Consider the following 24,771-nt stretch of genomic DNA (forward strand, 5'->3'; position numbering starts at 1 on the left):
AGAATCTCATTTGGTTGATTTTTTTTTTTCTCACTACTTTTGAGGATGTTTATTTATTTGATTGTTAACCAGACCGACTCCGGAGGAAGAAGTTTCTTTTAAGTCTGAGAAGAATCTCCGGTGAGTGACGGATGCACGTTGCTAACAGTTAGCCGTAGCTACAAAGGAGGACAGTTGTAACGCAGTTGTTTAGTTGGGCTAAAGATACCGATCAGGAGAGAAGAGAACAACAACCAGTCGGAGATAAATATTAATTTGTTATTGAATATTATTTTACGGGGTTGATATCTGTGATTGTGGAGCTACATGTGAACCGAGCGGGAACGATGACGTCATTTTCTTGTTTTTAGCGCCAAAAGTTAAAACGGTCAGATTGAGAACAGCTGTTGAGTGTGTTGCTTAGTAACCGTGGACGTTTAAATAATGTCTGTTAGGTATAAGTGACAGATGTCACTGAGACATGAGTACATGTGTGTGTGAAATATTTTGGTATGTTCATATTGACCGTAGTGAATATTTTATATATATATATATATATATATATATGTGTGTAATACTATATTACTGGTCATTTACTGTTACACCAACGATAGAGTTTATAAATTACAGTACTGACATCATATTAAATTCTGCTGTATACAGATTGTTTTTGTTTGTATGGATCTGTGGTGGAGACAGCGATCCCCAGAAACCTCCGCAGAGCGCTGGAGCTGAGTGACCCTGCCATCCCCGATCATCTTTGCCGTGAGTGAAGCTGCATTTGGGCTTCTTGGATTCTCCTGCCGAGGAACCGACGAGCAAAATGATTGAGATCAGAGTTAGTCTGAGAGCCTCCAGACGTAAACTACCGGGTAGTAGACTGAAAGACAAGAGACTGAAACTGACTGACTGGGAGAAATACCGGTATTGAGGTTATTACTTGAATTTGTTATTATGCTGTTCCCTTGATTTTTCTGTGCGTGTTAATAACTATAATAAATTGCATTTGCCGTGTTTCATTCACTCCCAGAGCGACCTAAAGACAGGACTAAACTTAACACAGGACATCTAGTGTGTTACAAAGACTACAATACTATAATATTTGTTTTTACATTTTGGATGACATACGACATTGTGATGTTTTAATGACTTTTTGAACAGGACACTGTACAATATATAGTGTATGTATGTGTATATCTGTATATATAACCACAGCGGGGTCTTAGTGGGGGCGTATGATGGGGCGTTTGTACGTCAGGTTTTCGAGCAGATGCGGAGAAGTGTGTGTATGAGTTTTGTGTTTTAGTGGATGTTTAGCTGTCAGGAAACACCCTGCTGCTCCTCAGTGCACAACACAGATAGATATAAATACAGAGGCACGCACAGACAGCATAATTTATATTTCAATGTCTGCACTGGTTCAACTCTTCAATAGGAGTGAGTTGGTAAACAACCTGTAAATACTCGTTTGCTGGCGTCTCCGCTCCAACACAAATCTCTGCAAGGTGTTGGACTTTGAGTTGATCTCCTTACAGCTCCAAACCCACCCTGGTACAAAATGTCGCTCCCATAAAGAGCCTTGTATCCTGTCACCCAAGCACACACTTCGTTTTGCGTAATCTGCTTTAATGAAGGCAGCTCGTTAGTGCAGGTCGTTTGTGGTCGGTTCTAGTTTACATCCCAATTTATCTGGATGTGCTGCATTCCAGCTGGATTATAAAAGAGCTCACAGCGTGTCGGGCCCCCGAAACACACACATGAGCAGGGTTTCTAGTTTTCTGACATGTTGGAAGCCATGTTGTGGCCCATTGGCCTACGTAGACCTGCTGAGCTGTTGCATCATGATGTGATGATATTTTTTTACTGTTCAATTTCATTTTAAACGCTAAATATAATTGAATTACTAACACAAATAATTATTAGTTGCAGTCCTTTTTGTATTTACACATTATTAATCCGAGGGGATTATAGGAAGAAAAAAAAAAAAAAAAAATGCACTGATTAAGTATTTAAACATGTCGACCTGCTGTTATGACTTGAGTCCTTCTGTGGGGAAATACATTCTTTTGAGGGCTATGTGAGGCCCTGCATGTCTAAGAGGCTGTAGGAAACACACACACACACACACACACACACACACACACACACACACACACACACACACACACACACACAGAGCAGGCTCTCGTCACTTGTTTTTGTTTCCTGGCTCCCCAGCTGCTCTAAGCCTTCCCTCCTCTCTTCCTCTCTTTCTCTGCCCTCTTCAGCCCACTCCAGTTCTCTCCTCTCGTCCCTGCGGTCGTTGCGATGTGCTGTTCGGTGGGTTTTGCCAGGTCCCTGGGCCTGGCTCTGTTGCCTCTGGCCCTCTGCTGTATGCTGGCCAACCTGTTGCTGCTGTTTCCGATGGGACAAAGCAGCTACATCCAGCAGGACCGCCTGGCCAGCTACATTTGGTTCTTTGGTGGACTAGGAGGTGGGGGGCTGATGGTGAGTAATCATTTCTAAAATTATATTGTATTTATAGGGTTAAGACCATATTTTGATTTTACAGCTTTGGTTTGATCATAGGACTTTTAGAGGTGGCGGCATCTCAACCGTAGTGAACGTACAGTAAATATTAGATCCTGGTCATGACGCTGAAGAAAACTGCACAACAAGGTCTCTTAAGTTCATGTTATCACCAACTTTTATACAACATTTTGCCAAAACAAAATGTAGTATCTCTCTTTTATAAAATTATAAGCTGTTTTTTAAAACTTTGACTTCAGAAGGGCCCCGATTTACACGTCGGTTTGGCAGAACTTTAACTTTGCATCTCAATTTCAATTCAGTTTCATTTATTTTAGAGGGTTACATCGTCCCTAAAACACTTTGCAGTTACAAGGAACATACAGAACATGACTGCATAACCAGAAGAAAGTTCAATGTCAAGAGCCAGCCCTAAAATATGATCTTTATCAAAAAGGAAGGCGTAGGAGAGGAGCCTGATAGCTCAAGCTCTGCCTCCCATTCTCATTTAAAAACTCTGGGAACCACCGTCATTTTCTTTATAGGATGTCTTATTGTACGGAGAGTGTAAAACTTTCAACAAAAACTGTGATTCAGTTTAATGAACAAAGAGAGGTATTGGTAAAAAAAAATAAATAAAAAAAGAGCAGATTATTTCACCTGGCAGAGGCGAGAAAGGTTTAGTGGGAATAAGATGAACTGAGGTAACTGAAGCCACGTGCTGGAATTCATCACTATGAAGTCCAGCGGAGAAATTTGTGGAAACTAATTCTAATGAGATTCGCTTCTCATCTGAATCCAAAATAAGGGACTTTCCCCCCCCCCCTCTGAAGCCACGTTTGCGGCTGCCGCATTTAATGCAATTTTTCTCATTTGAAACAAAGTGAATGACATTCTTTGATTACATTTGAGCCATGTGACTCTGAGACTCTCCGCTCGATCAGCACTGCGGGTGAAATCCCATAAAAGAGCATTACCAAGTGTCACCTCCCTCCCTCCCTTATTCAGAGCGTGGAGATGTAGATACAGTGGCGGCAGTGTTATAGTTTGCAGACTGACCCCTCTTTATTTTCCTGTTTGTGTTGATTATTTACTGACAGCGCTGATCAGCACCCAATCATGACTTTAACTTATTGGTTTACTTGTCGCGCAGGATAATTAATGACTCATAAAAACACGACTTTACACCACACTATGACTAAATGTTAATGGTTTCTCCTTCACCATCATTATGTCTGAGTGTTTTTGCAGTTATTCTTTGAGAACAATAGCTTGTTGTGTGAATACACAGTTAATCTGTCTGCTCTGCATGCTGCTGATCTAATGGGTTTATGCTCTGACTGAGCAGAAAGGACCTGTTCTTTTAGTTTGTTATGGAAGAACAGAGGAGAGATTATATTTTCCTAACAAGATTTGCCTTGTTGACCAGCAGAGCTCTTGAGCTCGGTCTGAAACTTTATGCTCTAAAATATTTAGATTTTTGAAGTTTGTTTGCAGTCTTTGCAGGAAAAAAAAAATGCTCAGAACAATTCAGCATAAATCATACTTTTCAGCATGTGGTATCACTACAGTACATAACTTCAGACTCTGTGAGGAAAATTAAACAACAAAAAGTCAATATTATAGAATATGATGAGATAATATAATATAGAATACGACTGCTAATCCCACAGTGGAGAAATTCAGTGGTCACAGCAGCTTAAAAAAGATAAATACAAAAAAATGAATAAAAATGTAAAAAAAAAAAAAATAAAGTTGTGTAAATTTAGCTTTTTGTTGGAAACATTTCATAGCTGTGATAAACCCGCCGGTCCACTAGAGGATGTCTGTCACGGTTTGCCTCGCCTGGATGTGAAAAGTTCACGCATTTATGACCAGAGTCACATAAGGACGTCATGTGGCGAAGTAAAAAGACTGATAAAGTATGAGTAGACTGCAGAAAGCAAAAAGTCAAGGTGAATTTATTTCAAGTGATGTTAGTAAGTTACTTATATAGCGTAACTTACTGATTTTACGTAACATATGTCTCATGTAACTCATGTGATGTATGTAATGTTACATATTTTAAGTCAAAGCATGATCTTAAGTCTAAATTTGTATTTTGTTGGTGCCTAAACCTAAGCACCCTACTTTTTCACACCTCGGAGAGGCAAAATGTGACACTGACACGGTATCCCCTAGTGGACTGCCAGGTGTATTACACGTTCTGGCATCATCATTTATTTGTTGATTTCTGCAGAAGTTTAGTGTGAAGCTGTCAGGTCTTAACACTTCTTCCGTTTTAGAAAGCTTTGTTCTTATGTAGCAGAGATGAATCGGCACAGGACTGGGAAACCAAGCATTTCAAAACCTGAACAGAAAGCAGGACAGTTATCAGCTGATGGTATTCAGGTCTGTCAAGGTGACAGCGAAAGATTTCTGGACCTTAAAAAAAGTTCCTTTCACACACACAAGATGCTGCTTAATGGTTAAGATTCAGGGTTGAATAAATTGTAGTTTGTTGTCATGCAGCTGCTCTTTCTCTGTATGTAGCAGCTCTAAGTGACGTGTTGCAGACGATTCACAGCGGAAGTGAAGGGATTATTGCCCTTCAACTGCTGGAAGGTTTGTACTACTTGCTGAGTGAAAATTAATCTTTCAAAGCAGGAATATTTAGAAATAAAGGCCTCTAATAAAAGACAGTGTCAAACAAACGAGTGTATCTTGAGGTAAATGAGACTTTGCTGTGTATTTGACGAGTGATCAGAAGTTCTCATGCATTCTTGTTGCATCTGTTTATAAAAAAAGGAGTCTTACCACCAGCACATGGAGCTACCTGAGGCTTTCATACATGAATTTATCTTCATTTAGGTTTTTTCTTCTCGTTGTCTGGGATTACGTGCTGTCCTTATTTATTCCTGTTCGGACCTTTTCTTTCTTGGTGGAAATGACAGAATGCTGAAGAGTCAAAAGAGCAAATAGAGAAATCTATCTTTAGCTTGCTCCCATCCGCTGCCTCACTCGTCCTCCCTCCTTTTTCTCTTCCTTTCTCACTGAGCGCTTCCCTCCGCGTCGTCAGTGTCTTTTTCTTCCTCTACTGAAGGATTGTGCTTTAGGGGGGCATCCAGGATGTGTAACTGTGCTCTTATCTGTGTGTGAGCGCTTGTGTTTTGGAGCACGTAAAACCTTGGGAACTTCCCTCCCTCCGTTAGGATGTGGTTTAACATCTTTGACAGAGGCACACAACAACACAGGAAAAAGGACTGGAGGGAAAAGGGAGGGAGAGACAAATAAAAAAAAAAAAAGCAGATCTCTGAAACTAAAGGATGTTGGATTTCTCCTGCCATGAACGCATGCTGCTGGTATACAGTACAGACCGCTCTGTTTGTGGCCTGTGCTCATGTTTGCCGCTTTCTAACGGCTTCTACTTACAGGACTTTGTAAATATTAGAACGATCCATCGCGAACCATGTTTAGTCTGCGCTGTTAATTACGTCCAGATATCATGAACTACTACGACACGTGTCAGTTGAACGTTGTTTTCAGAGAGTCTGTCCATGTGCCAGTTCATTTTAGTTCAGGGTGCTTGTATGAATCGGTCTTGTCATATTGCATTTCCAACAGTGGCGGCGGGTGTAAAGCTAGAAGCCAAACAGTTGCAGCAATGCTGGCAAATTATGAGGAATTTAAGCCGGAGCGAGAAAAATGAGAAAGACACATTTTAAAGTGAGCGATGGTCATTTACCGACAGGGCGTTACATTCTGCACACGTTGGGGAAGAGTCTCTGTCGTTTTGGTAAACAACATGGGTCCAGTGGAGGTCAGTGTTGATTGGTTAAAGCCTGCTCCATCAGTTTCAAAATTAACCAGAGGTCTACGCCCATGAGCATGATATACAGCTGGAAACAAACCCCGACGGAGTGTCGGCAGACCCATATATTCATGCTGTGAGCGTGGGTCTGGTAAGGCTGGCTATTCAGACTCGGCTTTTGCAAACAAAACCAGACTTTAGCTATCTGTTCAGTGCAGTTGACACTGACTAATATATTGCTGCACTTGACCAAAAATCTGGCACCACTTCCAGCCAAACTTTGAACTTTTGTGCCCCCTTAGTTGTTTATTTTTCATCCGTCCAGCATTTGATTCTCGTGTGTAATGAACATTACAGCCGCATGTTGCTGTAGACGTTTTTCATTGTTTGCTTTCCAGGTGATAGATATTTTTTGATGTATGAATCAAATTTAACATGGGAATGAGTGTCTCAGCTCAATAATAGAGAGTGCTGTATGTTGTATGGATTGTAAAGCACATTAGAGATTTTAGGCTACGTAAATAGAATAATAATAGAATAGAATTGACCGGATTTGAATTGTTGGATTACAGGTGGTTGTATAAAGTGGGTGGCAGTACCCAGAGTAGTAAATCATGAATTACTGTGGCAGCTCCAAGTAACCGAGAGCAAACAGAAGCAGGATTAGAGATTTGCAGTATCAACTCGAACGTTTGTCATTTTTCTCTTCAATTGTTTTAATTAATGGACAAAAAAAAAAACAAACGCAATAAAAAAAACTGCTTTTGTTCAAAAATTGTAGTGAATCTTTCCTGTACTTGCAGATGCTGATTCCAGCTTTATCCTTCCTCTCTCTGGGGAAATGTAGCTGCTGCTGGAAGGAGAGCTTCATGGTAAGAAACACGTGGAGTCAGGAATCTTGAACATTATGCTACACCAAGTCTGCACCAAAAATAGATTTTTACCGTCTGATAAACATCCAGAAGATTCTGTTAACCACACAGAGGCCATTAACTATAAAAGTTTTAACTCTTAATGTTGTTTCAATTCGATTTGATTTATTTTTTTTCTCAGTACTCGAAGAATAATACTCTTAAATTGACATTAAGCTAGCCAACAGTGTGTCCTTACGAGGTAGGACGCTAATGCTGATCCTGCTATGATAATTCAACAATGGTCCCGTTGTCAGGAAAGACTCGACAAAGTAAGATTGGCTCACACCACTCAATCCTCACACACAGCTGCAGTTTTGTGTGTGTGTGTGTGTGTGTGTGTGTGTGTTGTGTCTTTCTGTCTGTCTGTCTGTCTGTAGCAGCTGCCCCTGGATCTCATGTGCGAAACAGAAAAGTGAAGCAGCTTACGTTCTCTCTTACAGACAAAGAGTCACACAAACACATCCAAACATGTGCGGGCTCTTTCTAAAAACATATTCCTTCGTTTGCTGCTGTGTCTCCACAGATGTGGGGGTCAGTGTTGACAGCTGTGGTCGGCCTGGTGGGGTCTGCCTACTGTTTCATCATTTCAGGGTTCGCCTTGCTGCAGGGTCCCCAGTGCTTCACCTCATACGGATGGTCGTACCCCTTTGCAGACCAGAGGGGCAGGTAAGGAGACATGCTGTACTCTGGCATGGGGGGGGGGGCTTTGTCTCATATTATAATTTTTTATTATCAATAAATCCTGTCTATAAAATGTCAGAAAATAGGAGCTCGGGTGACATTTTGAAATAGCCAGTGTTGTCACTTTTCTGCTGCCGATCAACCAGTAGCTGATTATCCAAATCGATGTTTCAGCGCTTGTGTTTTCTTAAAGATTATTAACACTGTGAATAGAAAACCATCCGTGATCCCGCTGACCTGGCTTCGTTTGACACTGTTGATCATTAAAATTTACATCTCTCATCTTGTGCGATGTGTCGGCATCCGGGCACTGCTTTATATTGGTTTAAGTCCTCCCTGATCCTTTTCTCCTAACATGGGTAACAGCTCCTCTCAACCCGCCCCCCTGATGTGTGGGGTACCACAGGGGCTCATCCTGGGTCCAACTCTGTTTTCACCTTATATGCTACCTTTTGGATATATCTTCATGTTTATGCTGACGACACTCAAGATATACTGACCACTGAAACCTGACACAGCTTCATAAATTCTTTAATAACCTGCCTGGGCAAAGCAAAATTTCCCTCAATCTCAATGAAGGTAAAACTGAGATTTTGCTGCTCAATCCCTTTCACCTTCCAGCAGTGACACTTGGCAATCTTTTATCTTGTCTTGGCTCTTTGGCAACCGACTGTAAAACCTCATGTAAAGAACCTCGGTGCAATTTTTTATTCCTCTTTAATGTTCGATCTTCGAATTAAATGTAAGGCCAGCTTCTTTCAGCTAAGAGCTTTAGATAAGGTCAAGCCCTTTCTCTCCTTTAAAGACCTTGACAGGGTCACTAATGCATTTCTTATTTCAGGGTTGGATTATTGTAATACATTATATGTTGAAAAGGGCCAGACTTCATCAACCTCCCCACATGACTCACTTTCTCCTGCTTTTGATTTTGTTTTTATTGCTTATTTCTTCTCATGATTAAGTGTATTTGACGTTTAATTCTGTTTTTTTTTTATTTTTTTTTTTTTATCGTTGTGTTTAAATGAGCTCCATAAATATATTTCTGACTTTACTAGTAAAAATGCAGCCACTATAAGTGATTCGATCTCTATTGATGACGCTCTGTCTCGCTCTCCCCTTGTGCTCCAGGTATCTGTTACAGCCAGAGTTGTGGTCACAGTGCCGCCAGCCGGTTCATATCGTCGAGTGGAACGTCACTCTGCTGTGCGTGCTGCTGGGCCTGGCAATTCTGGAGTTCATTATCTGTCTCCTGCAGCTGGGAAACGGTTTGGTGAACGCTGTGTGTCGACCCTGCTGCTACAAGCAGGAGTATAGTCTGAATGCTTAGAGAAACACACACACAAACACACACACACACGCGTGTGTTTGTGCATGTGGAATCATAAAAAAAATTAAAAAAAAAAATAAAATAAAAATCAGACACAAACACACACACATTATGTTTGCAACATTAATGGCCACGTGCATATGTAGAGGTCTGCACACGTAGCTCATTACACCACCATGTGTATGTGTGCGAGTACAACACATCCTTTCTGCAAAAATAAACTCGTCATCAGCAGCTAATCATTGTATTTTCCAGCTCTGAGGTTTCCAGGGTAAAAGTGGCAAAGTCACAGTCACTGCTGACACCAGAACATTTTGTCCAGAACAACATATTCATGTGTCCTTTATATTCCATACGACGAGGATGATGTACTTTATTTGCCAGGGCGGTGAAGGTGATGAAAGGAGCCTCAGCAGGCCAACATGTGCAGATAATCAAAAAGAAAAGGAGCATTCTTAATCATAATAATGGTTTAAATTGGATCCTGGACAATAGGTTTTACTGAATTGATTATGCAGTAGAGTCTGTTAAATATAGTGCATTGGGTTTGCTTACCCTCTTTATTATCATTTTTTTTCTCTGTATACTTCACACCAATTCAACAGCTAGACTACCTTTGAACAGATCCGCTTCGGAAACATGATGGAAAAATCGGAATCACTTCCATATCGTTACACCAGTATACTTAAGATGCCAGCCAAATATTGTTTGGTAATTTCTCTTATGGGTATTTCCTGACTGAGGTAATGGTGTTCTTGCAAGCTGCAATGCACATTTTCCTGATTTTAGTAGTTGAATGTGCCGCCTTGTCTACCAATAAGCACACTGAAGTGTCCTTTTTGTCTTATTTTTGTGGTTCCAACTTATTCACACTATGTTGCATCACAAATGCAACACAAGCAGATTTTTTTTTTTTTGGGTGTGTGTTTGTACATTTGTTTTCATTTTGTTGTAAATTGTCTTTCGGATGCTAATTCACTGTTAATGGACATTTTATATATATTTTAGTGACATATTTTTTATAATGTATGGTTTCTTTTTGCTGCCTTAAATAAAAAAAAAAAAATCTATTTCCATTTTATATATCTGATGTTTGATGGAGCCGTCATCCCGCTATCTGAAAACCTTTATGTAAGACATGTTCGTTAACATGGAACCTCAAATCACCTACTAACTGTTACAGTAAATGAATTGTGTCTTATCTGATCACATTTTTTTGTGCAACCTGATTACTTTTGAACACACTTAATTTTACAGAAGAGAATGGCAGTTGACACAAATGTGATTCTGGCTCACATCTGATTGGTCAAACTGTAGGTTTGTGCTTGCAGCCTGATCCCTGTGTTGTAATCAATTCTGGGACAAGAGTTTGTGTGCTGGAGTTTCCAGAGTTGCTTATTATTGATCTGTTTATCGGGACACAAGTTCACTAAATGTAGCCTTCCTAACCTGAGAGATAAGCCCAGTATTAGACATTTTTTCAGCACAGGAAAGCAAATCTTACAAGCTGCAACCATAATGTGGCTGTAATGAGGCGCTTTCATCATTTCATGCTCATCACATTGAGGTTAAAATAGTTTTATAAACATTTCAATAAAATCCTTCAAAGTTAAATGAATCAGTCCAAACTGACTTTAGTGCAGGGACTGATTAATGATTAATGATTAAAACGAAAAAAATATCTTTACTGGGTTTTCAGAAAGTTGAATGAATTCATTACACATTTAAACATGTCAGCAGCTCAGTTAACATGTAACTGCACTACTGACGGGATCAAAAGTCAGTATTTTCATAACAGACTAAACTGACAACACCAGATTTTTGGCCGCATTCCTGCAAGCACAGAAAAACATTTAACTGATTCTGATCAGGTTTTCTTGACCAAAAAGAGATCAGAAAAATTTGATTTTTAATGTTCTGTAGCTTAAATCTACACAAGAAAAATGTAGCTTGAATCTGATCACTTTAACACTCACCAGCTTGAGTAAGAGCCGAGTGTCAAATTTGATTTGAAATGGATTAATGTCCTTCAAATACAGCATCAGAATTATTCAAGTATATTATATTAAATATCAAAGCCTCACAATTTAAATGCTGTAAACCCTTTAAGATGTCAACGCTGCACCAACAACATTTCTTGTACTTTGTAAAGTAGTGGAGACACGACCAAACAATTTCTTACATTGTCATCTATGGGGGCACATGGTTGTTAAATCACTCAGTGCTGAGAGTCAAACTTCCAATATTTTAGCATGTTTTAGTAAAAAAAAAAAAAAAAAAAAAAAAAAAAGGAGGGCTGGCTGTGAAGGGGTTAATGTTTGGATGTTTCAGAGTAAAACCATGTCTGACCTGCTGATCAAACATCTGGCTGTTTTACCTCTGTGTTAGTTTTAATTCAAACACTGTCTGATGGTCAGTGACCTCTTCGCCCTGCTTGGCTCTATCCCAGCTCAGGTGGTATAAAGACACAGCGGGTCGAAGGTTTTAGAGACAGACTGACTGACAAAGTCACGCCTTGTCAGTCTGTCTTCATCTCCACCATCTGCTGGACTACTGGACAGAAACAAAGACTCACCGTCCTCTCTGTCGGCCTTTCTCTGGACTTTTTACTTTTTTTTTTATCTACAGTATACTGTGAACATGCGAAGGTTGGGGTTGAGGGCTGTGCTGCTGCTGTGCTGTACAGTAATATGCGTCTCCGGGATGACAAGAGAGTACTTCCTCAGGATCGAGGAGGTGTCTTGGAACTACGCTCCAAGTGGGATGAACATTATTCAAAACCGCACGCTGCAGGAGGACGAGTAAGTACACACACGGTGCATCGTCTTGATTATAATGAATGATGAAGGCAGTCAGCCCTGCCCTCCCTGAAGCTCAACAGGAGTTTACACATGCAAAAAGGTAAACGCATTTAGATGAGAGGACATGTTTTTGCATATTTTAGCATCTATACAACACAATTGACGCCAATAGGACTACAGGAGGAAGCATCTACAACATGTAATACACTACAACTAAATGAGATAATGGTAACAGTTAATTGAAAACTGACATATTTTGTAATAGAAGGGTTTATATCATTAAAAACATTTTGACATGTCAAGGAAGAGCTCAGGTGTGAATAATAAAATTAATGATGGCTGAATTCCAATTAGTTGCCTCACTTTTAATCCATAATTTAAAATTCTCTCTCTTTGCCCGGATCTCTGCAGAGAGGCCTCCGTCTTTCTAAAGAAAGGCCCCCAGCGTATCGGCCCCAGCTACAAAAAGGCTGTTTATAAGCAGTACACCGACGCCTCCTACAGGACTGAGATAACCAAGCCAGCGTGGCTGGGTTACCTGGGGCCCATGCTGATGGCTGAGGAGGGAGACACAGTGTTCGTCCAGCTGAGGAACATAGCATCCAGACCTTACAGCATCCACCCACACGGACTGAACTACAGCAAAGGCAACGAGGGTGAGAAATGAACCCACCGATGAAGGATCAGTGCAGATTGAAAAAGGCAGATAGATGAGTGATTCTCCGTGTTTGCTTTCCTCAGGAGCTCTGTACCCAGACGGTACCGGTCCGGAGCTGAAGCGGGACGACTCGGTGCGTCCTAGTGCAACAGTGATCTATGAGTGGACCGTCCCAGACACCCACAGCCCAATGTCAGGGGACAGTAACTGCGTGACCAGATTCTACCACTCGCACGTCAACCCACCAAGGGACATCAACACAGGACTGATTGGACCCCTCATCGTCTGTAAGAGAGGTACAGGAACCCTTTTAATACTATTCTATCCAGCGGTTTAGCCTTCACTACATATATATACGACTAAATCTCCTCTCCTCTCCAGGAACTCTGGACCTACACGGCGACAGTTCGGGAGACTACCTGTACGCCCTGCTGTTCATGGTGTCAGATGAGAACTTCAGCTGGTACCTGGATGACAACATCCGGACGCACATCACGACTCCCGCCAGAGACCTGAAGGAGGACGAAGATTTCATTGAGAGCAACAAGATGCATGGTGATGACTCCACACACACACACACACACACACACACACACACACACGCACACACACACACACACACACACACACACACACACACCATTTAACCCTGAGTGTGTATTGCAGGTATAAATGGCTTTCTGTACGGTAATCTGCCTGGACTCAGCATGTGCCAAGGCAACACCATCCACTGGCATTTGATGGCCCTGGGCAACGAGGTAACTACTGTTAACCAGAATATCTGACTGTACAGGGAAGATTTAAAATAGATTTTCTAAATGTTTAACTGTCGTGTGTCTTGTTGTGGAAAACTGCTCGTTGAAAAATTGTTTTTCCTTCAGTTAATAAGAGTCTTAGTTAAGAGACATGACAAACAAAAATCATAATATGCGACAAGCCATTTAATCCTTCAACATTTTTAATTATATTAATGTGCACTAACGACACCCTGCGGCACCTGTAAATATGGGTCTCAGTTTATTTTTATTAAGTGAATTCTTACGTAAAAAGTTTTTAAGGATACAAGTTAGTTTTAATTGCATAGTTGAAACTGCTGTAGTCTTCGTCGCCAATCATTTTTTATGTTTTCGCTTCGATAGTGATGTGAGTATTGAGAAATTTGTCCAAAAAAAATATCTATTGTTTGATTTTTTTTAATTAGCTTCAGAGTTGCTAACGGGATTCACTTTACTCTCCATGACGTCTAAAGGGTAAATATTATTTATCCACAGGTGGACATGCATTCAGTTCATTTCCACGGCCAGATCCTGACCACTGAGAACCACCATACAGACATGGTCAGTCTTTTCCCGGGCTCCAGCACCACCGCTATGATGGTCGCTGACAACCCCGGACACTGGCTGCTGACCTGCACCGTCAACGACCATCTGATGGGTGAGGTCGCACGCTCCAGTCTCAACACGAGGAAAGCAATAATGTCAATAATTTAATCAATACTGTTTTGGTTCTGTGGTTTTGTGCAGCTGGAATGCAGACGTTGTTTGAGATCAAGAAGTGTTTCCCCAACGTCCACAAGCCCCGGCCTCACGGTGAGCTCAGACAGTACTTCATCGCTGCTGAAGAAGAAGTCTGGGACTATGCTCCTACAGCACCTACTAGCGGGTTGGTTCCTGTACGCACTAATACGCAAATAAACAGAGAAATGATGCTCATGTTTCTGCAGAGATCTATCCCAGTTTTAATTTACGCTTTTGCGTCTGCAGGGAGGCTGAAATGTTTGTAAAACGAGGTCCAAACCGCATCGGAAGTCGCTATAAGAAGGTTCGCTACGTGGAATACACCGACAACACCTTCACCACAAAGATGCTACGCAGCCCAGAGGAGCAACACCTCGGAATTCTGGGTAATCCAAGCCGGACACGGGTTGGATGAATGATAATGAGGTTTTTTTGGGTGGCAGAAAGTAAATTTATTAGACTGAAACAAAGATAACAATAAGTGCAGCCGAGTTCTTGCTGCCAACTGAAAATGCAGTCTAGCTGTTGGATTTTACTTAATGAGTAGTTCGGTTTATCTGGGTGACCTTTGAAGTTCTGTTATGGATCAATTATAGCAATTATAGTTCCTAAACATTATTCATATTTTGGCCTTTCTCCCTGCAAGGGTAAGCACGCTGCTCCCAGATTGGTTGTTTAGCTCAGAGTGCAGCACAGATTTTCACAATAAGTTGGCAGCGTCTCACGATGATCAAAACGTTTCAGCCCAGTCTGGACCATGAAAAAGAATACACAATTTATTAACAGAACACTTTTTAGGATACTCGTGCGTGATACTTGTCCATATGTTGACACTTTTTACCCTCCGTGTGTGCAGGTCCGGTGCTGCGAGCTGAGGAGAAAGACACCATCAATGTGGTGTTCAAGAACAAAGCCAGCCGGCCATACTCTATACAAGCGCATGGAGTGCAGTACAGTATAGAACAGGATGGGACACTCTATCACAATGAACTGGAAGGTTAATACATGCACATACACAAGTACTGTTATCTGTGCATCATTACTATTTTTTTTTTTTTTTTTTTTTTTTTTTTATATCTCTCTCTTCCATCTCCTTCTCTTCATCTCCTCAGAGACACATACAGCAAAGAAACTACGGGAGCTAAAGAAAGAGCCAAGTCAGTCAAAATCTGAAAACACCAGTTTACATGACAGATAGATTTGACTTTATTAATCCCACAGTGGGGAAATATACTCGTCACAGCAGCATAGAGAAGACAAAAAAAAGTGCACACAACAGATTTACAAATACTTATGAGATTGGAAATACATTCATAACTGACAATTTTATTATTACTGCTACTGCTAGTACTATTAATCCTCTTTCCCTGTGTAAATGTATGATTTTAGGAGTGGTGACTCCTCTTCCTGCTGCTCTGGTCAGACCTGGGACGGTGCACACGTACGAGTGGATGTTGCCTGTGGGTGCAGGACCCGTAGAGGGGGAGGCAGACTGCCTGACCTATATGTACTACTCTGCAGTGGACCCTGTTAAAGACACCAGCTCTGGACTGGTCGGACCACTCCTCGTCTGTCGGCCTGGATCTCTGAAGAAAGGAGTCCAGGTGAGAGGAGAAGAAACTAAACACCAATTAAACATCTTTTGTGATTGTTGTTTTTAATATAACGAGTGTTTAAGCAGGTCACATCCCATTTAATCTGGTATTTCCAGTTCAGATTTGTGGGATATTTATGCGTGTTGTAAATTGAGATAATATGACCCCAAGTTAACAAAAAACTAAAAAAACAAATTTTACACAAACATTGAACATTTTGTCACTAAAATGCAACATTAATAAACTATATCTGCTGTCATTTGAGTACAGAGAAAGATCCGGTCAACAAAACTCAAATTAGCAGAAGCATGTTTGAAAGTATATTAAAGGAGATGGCTGAATGAGGTCAAAAGTTAAAAGCCTTAAAACTGCCTTTCCTGAAGTGGTCACAATAAAATGCGCCCATAAACATTCAGATGATAGTCAGTTTGGAGAGGTGGCTTGTTTATAATACAATTTGACACACTGCCTTTTCTTCTGTCTCTATTGTCCGACAGAGAAACTATGAAAAAGAGTTTAACCTCATGGCTACAGTGTTTGATGAGAATCTCAGCTGGTATATGGACGACAACATCAGGACTTTCACCACTGCTCCCACCACGGTCAACAAAGAGGATGAAGGCTTCATAGAGAGCAACAAAATGCACTGTGTGTCTCACTTTAATCAGTCACTGCGTATTAACATGTTTAATCTGGTTCGGTTGTTATTCATGTTCATATGGTGGGATACAAGTTTTATTTAGACTTTTTATCTGTTCGCCTCTACTAGAAACTGGACTGGACAACCCAGGATTTTTCTTTTACATTTTCCATGACTTGTTTTTTTTTTTTTTTTGTATTATCATATAATCTGTATATTGTATTTTCTCTGACTCTTTTAGCCATCAATGGGTTTGTATATCAGAACCTTCCGGGCATGACCATGTGTAAGGGGGACAAAGTAACATGGCACCTGTCAGGACTGGGTTCAGAGACGGACATCAACAGCCTTTATTTCCAGGGCAACCGCTTCCTCTACCGCCAGAACAGACGAGACACCATCAGCGTTTTCCCTCACATCTCACACACTGTCACCATGGAGCCGGACAGCATGGGTATGCATCTGTCTCTCTGTCACACACAAAATAAAAAGCTCAAAGTATAAAGTCAAAATGATTAATAGCTGGAAATGGCGAAACAATTCCGGTAAACAAAGACCTAAGTTAGACAGAAACAAAGCACCTAAGTTTGGCCTGTTTAATAGCAATAATGATATTTATAGAATATAAATGAAGACTTTAATCAGACTTTGTTAAAATTTAAACAGGAGTAATACTTATTTCCAGATATTTTATTAATTGAACAAAAAAAACAAAAACGTCCTATCTTCCTGAGATAATAAACTCCTGTGTATTTTAAATAAGATGACATAAGAACCAAATCAGGCTAGAAATGGACCAACTGCCTTGGGGGACTTAGCCTTTAACCTTTACCCTTTAGACAGACACAGACACAATGAATTCCCCAGACCCATAGTGAGGGTCTGAATGGTAAATGGCACTTGTATTGTATACATATATTGGTTGTTTTTTGTTTCAGGTCAGTTTGAAGTGGTGTCAGCTACAGTGAGTCATTATAACGGTGGGATGAGGGCCAACTACACGGTGGAGAAGTGCAGCCTGTTTCAGCGACAGGGTGAGGTGATGTTTCATTCGAAAACCTACTACATCGCTGCCATGGAAACCGACTGGGACTACTCTCCGAACCGCACCTGGGAGACGGAGATGTTCCGCGGTCAGGAAAGGTATACGAGCATAAACACCGGAGTTACTGTACCAGCCCGTTCTCAGTCTCACGACATCAGATACTGCTGCTTTATCAAAGCTGTTAGAGTCAGAGATACACACAAGGTTGCATTGGACATCTAGGCCTTGACCAACTAACCCGAACTTTAGGGAGCCTTTTTAAATAAATCAAATACATTTGTGACTCTCTCTCTCGCTGCAGTCCTGCCACCGTCTTTCTGGACAAGCAGGGCGGGTTCATCGGCTCTCGTTACAAGAAGGTTGTCTACCGTCAGTTCACCAATGACAAGTTTACCAAGGAGTTGGAAAGACCACCTGATATGGACCACCTCGGCATTATGGGTAAGCAGTGAATTCAAATTAATCCGTACTCACGCAAAAACAGTTTTTGCAATCAAAGCCATTACTTATGCAATTGTGTAACTTCCTCTGATCCATCTGACAATGAGAAAATTTCTTTTCCATTCAGGTCCAATGATTCATGCTGATGTGGGAGACAAAGTTAAGGTGGTTTTCAAGAATATGGCTTCAAGGCCTTATTCCATCCATGCTCACGGAGTCAAGACAGAATCCCCTGCAGTCCACCAAACCCAACCAGGTACAGCAATGCCTAGAAATAATGGAAGTAAATAGAAAATGCTAGAATGCTCATTTTTCATTTATGTTACTTCAGCAAGGAGACAAAATTAAAATTAAGACTTCCAGTGTGTTCTTATATTGTTGTAGTAACTGGTGTAGTCTCCAAGTCTGAAAAGTGAAGCAAATGAGGACGCGCAATTCCACTGATGGCCACTGGGGGCTGGCTCCAAAAGGGTCCCATTCAAAAAGCATCAACTTCTCATGAAACCAAAAAACCAAACTTGCAGTGTCAATACGGCTTCTCACATACCATTGAGTGATGTCACGGCGGGCTACCGCTTAAATGGGTTCCAAAAGCTCAAAAAAAACGATGATGTCTTCTGCAGGTGAAACTCACACTTACTACTGGTTCGTCAACAAGAACACAGGACCGACCACAGAGCAAGAGGAGTGCTCCGTGTCAGCGTACTACTCTGCTGTTGATGTGACCAAGGTACGCTGATACACGCTAAAATCGAAACACACAACACAGGTGCAGACGAGTACTCACACACTTCCATGTTGTGTCCCGGCCCGCCAGGACCTTTACAGCGGGCTGATCGGTCCGTTGATTATCTGTCGTCGCAGCGTGGCCAGGTGAGTGTTTCCAGATCTTGATGTACCTGAAGTAGTTAATACAGTCTGCTTGTGTGATTTTTAGGTCTGAAAAGGCCAGTGGGGGATTTTGTCATGTGTTTTTAAACTGCACCACACAATACCTATGATGTAACTACGCTGCTTCCAGGAGTCTTGGACTGAAGAAGGAAGTAGAAGAGTTTGCGCTGCTTTTCCTGGTTTTTGATGAGAATGAAAGCTGGTAAGAAGCCTTCTAATCTGAAAACAGCTGTATTTTCACAATGTAAGCACACTGACTAAATTAGCGCACGGTGCATTTAGGGTGTGTTTAAATCCACTTTTGCTTGTTTACCGGGGGATAATCTGAGTGCAAAGTGAAAGACACGGTTCACAGGGGTTGCACCTAGGGCCGTCTCCTATTGCCATTTTCAGTACTGCATGACGTTAATGTTGGATATTTATCAGAGAGCATATGGCTGATTATTACTTCAGGTATCTGGATGAAAACATCCGGACGCACATCAGGACCCCTCGCGCAAACCTGAAGGATGACGAAACCTTCATAGAGAGCAACAAGATGCACGGTGAGATGAGCACAATGATATTTTTGGTGCCGCAAATCTGCACATCAAAAAGAAATCTCCTATATGTGATTGTGTACGTTATTCTGTGTTTGTGTGCAGCTATCAACGGTTATATGTACGCTAACCTGAATGGTTTGGACATGGTTGTGGGTGATAAGGTGTACTGGTACCTGATGGGAATGGGTAATGAAGTGGACATACACACTGCACACTGGCATGGGCATAGTGTGGAATATAAGGTAACAAAAAAAACAACAACATGCAGAACATAAACAGGAGGAGAGACTCCCACACTATCACATGGTATACAAATCATGGACATTTGAACTTCTACCTCTTCTGTTTTGTCTGCAGATGGGTGGAAGTCCTCACCGCACTGATGTGTATGAACTGTTTCCAGCCACCTTCCAGGTAAAACTTGGCTTTTAGTTTCTTTAAGAGGTTGACGCTCTGTCTTCCTCTACAAAGCCAAGATGGCGACCGTTTAGGGTGAAAAGTGTCCAGCGTTTCACAATTGTTATTTGCGCCGTTTTGAGTGCATCATCCCGGTACATGTAGTACACTGCATGTTTCTGTACTTGACAGTGTGAACGCACTTATGCACTCAAAATAGTGAGCGTTGGCACACAAGTACGCCGTTTGGAACGCAGCATTAGTCTTTTCCACCATTGAGGTGCTGCTAATTACCACTTTATAGAGTAACCTTTTGAGATCAGTTTCAACCAGAGTTTGTAAAATCTTCATCTCAAACAATGAATCTCCTCCTGGTCAGACGGTGAAGATGCGTCCTCAGTATCCTGGTACCTGGCTGCTCCACTGTCACGTCACTGACCACATTAAAGGTGGCATGGAGGCGATGTATACCGTTACTGAGAAAGGTAAGGGAGCAAATTCGACAGGGAAACACGTTCAGACAAACAGTAATGGTGATGAGGAGGTGATAACCTGTTTGTTTCTCTTCAACAGCAAACAGAGGCGGCATGTTTGGCTAAACTGTTGAGGAAAATGGATCCAGGCAGAAGAAAAACATAGAAAAAGATAGAAGTTGATTTCAGTGTAAAATTAGCCTAATGTGAGAAGCTACTGGCGCATAGCAGAAAACGAGCAGAGAATCAAACATCACCAACATTTCTTTTTTTATTAAAATGTGCTTTTATGATCATTCACGTGCTTTGATGTTTTTTTTAAAAAAAACCTGCGAAACTATTTAAAAAAAAAAAGAGAAAACTTTAAAGAAGAAAGTTTCTTTGAGTTTTAAGTGAATCATTTTGACAGTGAACAGGCAGCAGGAGACTCTGCAGCTTGATGGTACAGTTATGGCCACTGGCAGTGCTGGATTAATCACAGCTGTTAAGATAGTTTGTGACATGTAAAATGCTTTTACACTAACTCTCTCAGATTTTAAGATTATGTCTGTTTTCCAAAATCCAAAGTCAAAATCTTGTTTCAAATTGTGATCCTATAGTGACATGGCAGTACTTCATAAGATTGTCTCATAGCAAATCTGAGTATATTATAACCCATCGTAAAAATGCACTGCAAAAATCATGGCGAGGGGGAGAAAATAGAGTTAATGGATGCTTAACAGCTCATTTTTGCCCAGGGGGATCAAAGCAAATTAGTACTCCATCAGTCTAAAACCAAACATTTGCTCAAATTCACAGGCCTTTATATGAGCCAAATGTCCCCTAAGATCCCAGATATTTTACTCAAACCATCTGGAATATTTGCAGTCGAGGTTGAATATTTTACTCTGTGTAAACGTCCTGCTGAAAACACGCTTCAGTGAAGAGCTGCTGATTTTCCAACATCCAGATTATTCACGAGGGAATTTTTCAAGGGAGCAAGAAGTTGAGGCGTTAAACTGGCCAAGACTGCTGAGTCACCTGAGGAGTTAACAAAAAAAAAAAGAAAAAGGTGCAAGTGAATGCACAAAAAACTGATCATAACAAGCTCAGTCTCAGTCTGTGCCGCCACTAGGTGGGAGAATTGCTACTTTGATGGACATAGGAATTTGGAAGTAGTCTGAGTTTGACCTGAAAGGTTTACTACAGTCACAGATCAGAGAAGCAGCTCAGACATCGTGTCTTTCTGTTGTTGAACCGTTTTGTCCAGTTGACTTTCTGTATTCCATAAGGGTACATTTTCAATGCAATGCATGTTTGCAAGGGTCACACAAGTCCCACTGATGTAATGGAACTGGTTTAAATGAGAGTCATGTAGAAAATGATTATTACTTTAAATGCCGAGGTCACTGGGACACAGCGAGAGGGTTGAAGACTGAAGCTGCCACAGAGCCGACAGTTCCTCTGTTCTTCCAGCTGATGTCACTGTGGACAAAGCAGTCGTCACTGTCACCTCATGTTGAAGCCCTGTCAGTGGGAGTATCTGAAGCAACTACGAGCCTTTGAGACTGTCGGTGTCCCATCGAGGGGACCTTTAGGGTGGTTGGTTCAACTAGGAGCAGGAAGTCCTCAACCGCCTCAATAGTATTTGTCTGTAGGTGTCCACACTGGCGGCACCCCAGGTAAGTCGTGTCCACGATCCCTGGCGTCTACCGCTGTGGTGAAAAGTGCTTGACAATGCAGTTTAGTATTCTGTAAACAATTCCACAAAAAATAAAAAATACAACACCCCAGACTCAGATAAGAACCTCAAAAATCGATTTCAAAAAGTAAATATGCAGTTTGACAGGCTGGTGAGGAGCTGCTTTATTTTGATTTTTGCCCTTTCATTGTTCAAGGGATCTGAGACTGTGAAGATTACCTATCATCACTGAACGAACACACACACACACACACACACACACACACACACACACACACTCTCTCTCTCTCTCTCTCCCTCAGACACACACTGTACTGAGTGCAGATCAGTGTCTAAGCAGCCACCTGCAGTCCTCCATTAGCCGGCAAGGAAATGGAATTTAAAAGATTCAGACCATGAAATGTGACCAATAATGCCAGCTCTGATCTAAACCTCCACAGAATCTCAATGACGTGGTAACAGCTCTGTCACATTCAACTAGTGAAACTTCACCTGACACTCGCTCTTGCTCCAAACTGCGGTGGCTCCGCACCAAAATGTTGTGTTTCTGTTCCCGCAGTCGAAGCCGGCTGAACGAGACACAGCTGTCTCACTGATGTAGCCAATTTAACACTGCGGATAGGTTTTTAACCGGCAAAATGAGAAGGGGAAAAGTCATGAAAGCAGCATGTAAGGCTGCGATGTTCAAACTAAACTGTTAGATGGATGAAAAAGGAGCTTTTATTATTCTTGGGGCACAAAAAAGGGGATATAAAGTTCAGTTTGGCCTGAGAGTGGTAGGATAAAAAAAAAAGACCATGATATAGCAAGAGATTATTTTCAGCACCATTTTAAAACATCGTGGACTCAGTTTCTCATGGTAAGTTTTCAATTTTTTAGATTCATTGTCAACCTGAACCTCACTTTTGTATGAAGTGAAAGACTGAAAGTTTGGTGAGAAGGAGAAACAAAAAGTCAGACATTTGGTTCAGAGTGGTAGCATTTTGTAGCTCTTTACCACATTTGTAATAAAAACCAATCATTCTTTGCACATTTAAACAAACAAAAAGAGGGACAGCCAGCCCTACAGACAAACCAAGCACATGACTCACACAGCTGCTTTAAATACTTAATACGGATATCAAAAGGATTGGAACATTACAAACAGTAAAATCTTTGACTGCTACTTTAAGTTTAAATTTAACTGCAGTAACTCGAAGGATATTTTTGAAGCTGAAGTTGGTGTTGTTAGGGTTGACAGGAAAAGACAAAGAAAACAACCCGACAAGCATTTCTCCCCTTCCTCTAATCCCACTTGGTAAAAATCCAGATTGCCAACACCTGGCAGAGCCATAAGTGTTGATGTGCATGTCTTCATGAAAGGAGGGCACCCATACTGTCATCCCAAATGGTCTTATCTACTACGAAATCCTAAAGTTTTGTGTCATTAATTCGATTCAGACTTTTTATGTGTTCGATGAAGAGATGACGCTCTCTCACACTCAGTTGCGTCATTTCTGCTTTGATGTTAAAGAATAGATTCAAACATTGTGATATGATAAACAAAATATGAAGCTATTCCTGAATGTTAATATTAATTGGCAGCCAGAAAACCTTAGCTAAAACTAATTGACAGCCTCACAGAGGCCTTGTCAAGACTAATGTATATTTTATATATATTTTATTTTCTAGTTATACAAAGTCTTGTAAATTCAAACGCAGACGTTCTACTCCACAAATGCAGAGAGGTTTTACTACAATACTCAAGAAGTAATCCACCCAACAGGAATCTTTTGACCTAATGGTGCGTTCATGATCAACTGGTAAATAGGAAAGTTTCGACCTCCCCGTGGGAAAATACATCTGACCGCCTTTCAATCTGGGAAAATCCCACCGTCCTGAGCTCCATTTCATCCCTGTATTGGTTTATGTAAATGATGATGGTTTTCTGTAGTCTGACAGCAGAAATAGAGCTGATTTTCTTCATTTTTGTTTTGTCAGATTGCTCAGTGTTTTATTTATTTGTTCGTATATTTTTTTTTTGTGTGTATGCCTGTGTCTTTTAAGTTGCTGTGAATATGAATCTCTTGAGTTTAAACATCCACTTCCTGCTGTTATAGTGATTGTCCATTGTAGCCAATAAGCGAGAGACATTAATAGACGAGCAGTATGTGGGGCTCTCGTAAACGCTGAGACCAGAGCTTTCAAACTGTATGACTCCAAGCTTTAGTTTAGGTTGAATTGCTCCAAATTGCTCCCCAAACTCTCAGAAAGTTTTCACCTTCTCTGGCAGACTTCAGGGGTATGCAATCATCTCTCATGGGGACTGTCTGTATGATATAGTCTGAACAAATGAACCTCATACATTTCTTAGCGCCGTCTCTGTGGTACTTTACAGAGGGAGGCTGAAACACATGCTTGGTCTGGCCCTGGCTGGACAGAGAGCCTATTAGGACCGATCGGCTGTGACATCAGCATGTTGGAAGCAGATGGCCGCCGGTGCCTGCAGTCGGCTCTCTCTCTCTCTCCCCTCACCGGCCTCTCTGGGTAGGTTCGACATGAGCTTAATTAATGATTTGATAACTGCAGAAGTGTTAAAAGGAGCACGGAGACAGGCGTGATTTCCAAATCTAAGTGCTAAACTGCCTATTAATATGTTGTGAAGGTTTTTTTTACCACATGCTTTTCCTTTTTCTCTCTCTCTATGTCTCTCACATTTTCTCTGATTGGCCCAGTGTGAGCTCCACAGCATGCTGAGAGCAAAAAATAAGTTGCAGAAGTAAGAGCTAAACAAAGCAGATGTTTATTGAAGGCTGTGCTCCCTGCGAACCTTCGCGCTACGGGGAGCCGCCGGTTGCTCTTAAATCTTGGAGTCACCATCTGTACGACATGCACGACAGTTTGGATGAAGAA

At 41.2% G+C, this 24,771-nt stretch overlaps 2 protein-coding genes across 3 annotated transcripts; both read left to right on the forward strand.

Annotated features, from left to right (window-relative positions):
* Positions 1-38: 38 nt before the first annotated feature.
* tm4sf18 (transmembrane 4 L six family member 18) lies at positions 39-10,400 on the forward strand. The gene is made up of 6 exons (XM_069153053.1): positions 39-120; positions 643-744; positions 2,247-2,466; positions 7,081-7,149; positions 7,715-7,857; positions 9,001-10,400. Exons 3-6 carry the CDS (start codon positions 2,287-2,289, stop codon positions 9,197-9,199), a joined length of 591 nt encoding a protein of 196 aa, XP_069009154.1. The 5' UTR covers positions 39-120; positions 643-744; positions 2,247-2,286; the 3' UTR covers positions 9,200-10,400.
* Positions 10,401-11,712: 1,312 nt separating this feature from the next.
* On the forward strand, positions 11,713-20,494 carry cp (ceruloplasmin). Of its 2 annotated transcripts, XM_069153049.1 has the most exons (24): positions 11,713-12,000; positions 12,412-12,656; positions 12,742-12,954; positions 13,040-13,213; positions 13,325-13,416; positions 13,930-14,092; positions 14,182-14,320; positions 14,422-14,561; positions 15,032-15,172; positions 15,288-15,332; positions 15,565-15,779; positions 16,268-16,418; positions 16,652-16,864; positions 17,349-17,553; positions 17,757-17,896; positions 18,024-18,152; positions 18,520-18,626; positions 18,714-18,769; positions 18,918-18,989; positions 19,241-19,332; positions 19,432-19,571; positions 19,687-19,743; positions 20,105-20,210; positions 20,299-20,494. In XM_069153049.1, exons 1-24 carry the CDS (start codon positions 11,840-11,842, stop codon positions 20,322-20,324), a joined length of 3,222 nt encoding a protein of 1,073 aa, XP_069009150.1. In that variant the 5' UTR covers positions 11,713-11,839; the 3' UTR covers positions 20,325-20,494. The 2 variants fall into 2 exon arrangements, with proteins under 2 accessions (XP_069009150.1, XP_069009151.1); XM_069153050.1 differs by lacking the exon at positions 15,288-15,332 and having other exon boundaries at positions 11,714-12,000.
* Positions 20,495-24,771: the final 4,277 nt, after the last annotated feature.

This window comes from Embiotoca jacksoni, unplaced genomic scaffold (assembly GCF_022577435.1).
Source record: "Embiotoca jacksoni isolate LCO1_2020_lvr unplaced genomic scaffold, fEmbJac1.0.p SCAF_19, whole genome shotgun sequence".
In the NCBI taxonomy this organism is placed as follows: Eukaryota; Metazoa; Chordata; class Actinopteri; family Embiotocidae; genus Embiotoca; species Embiotoca jacksoni.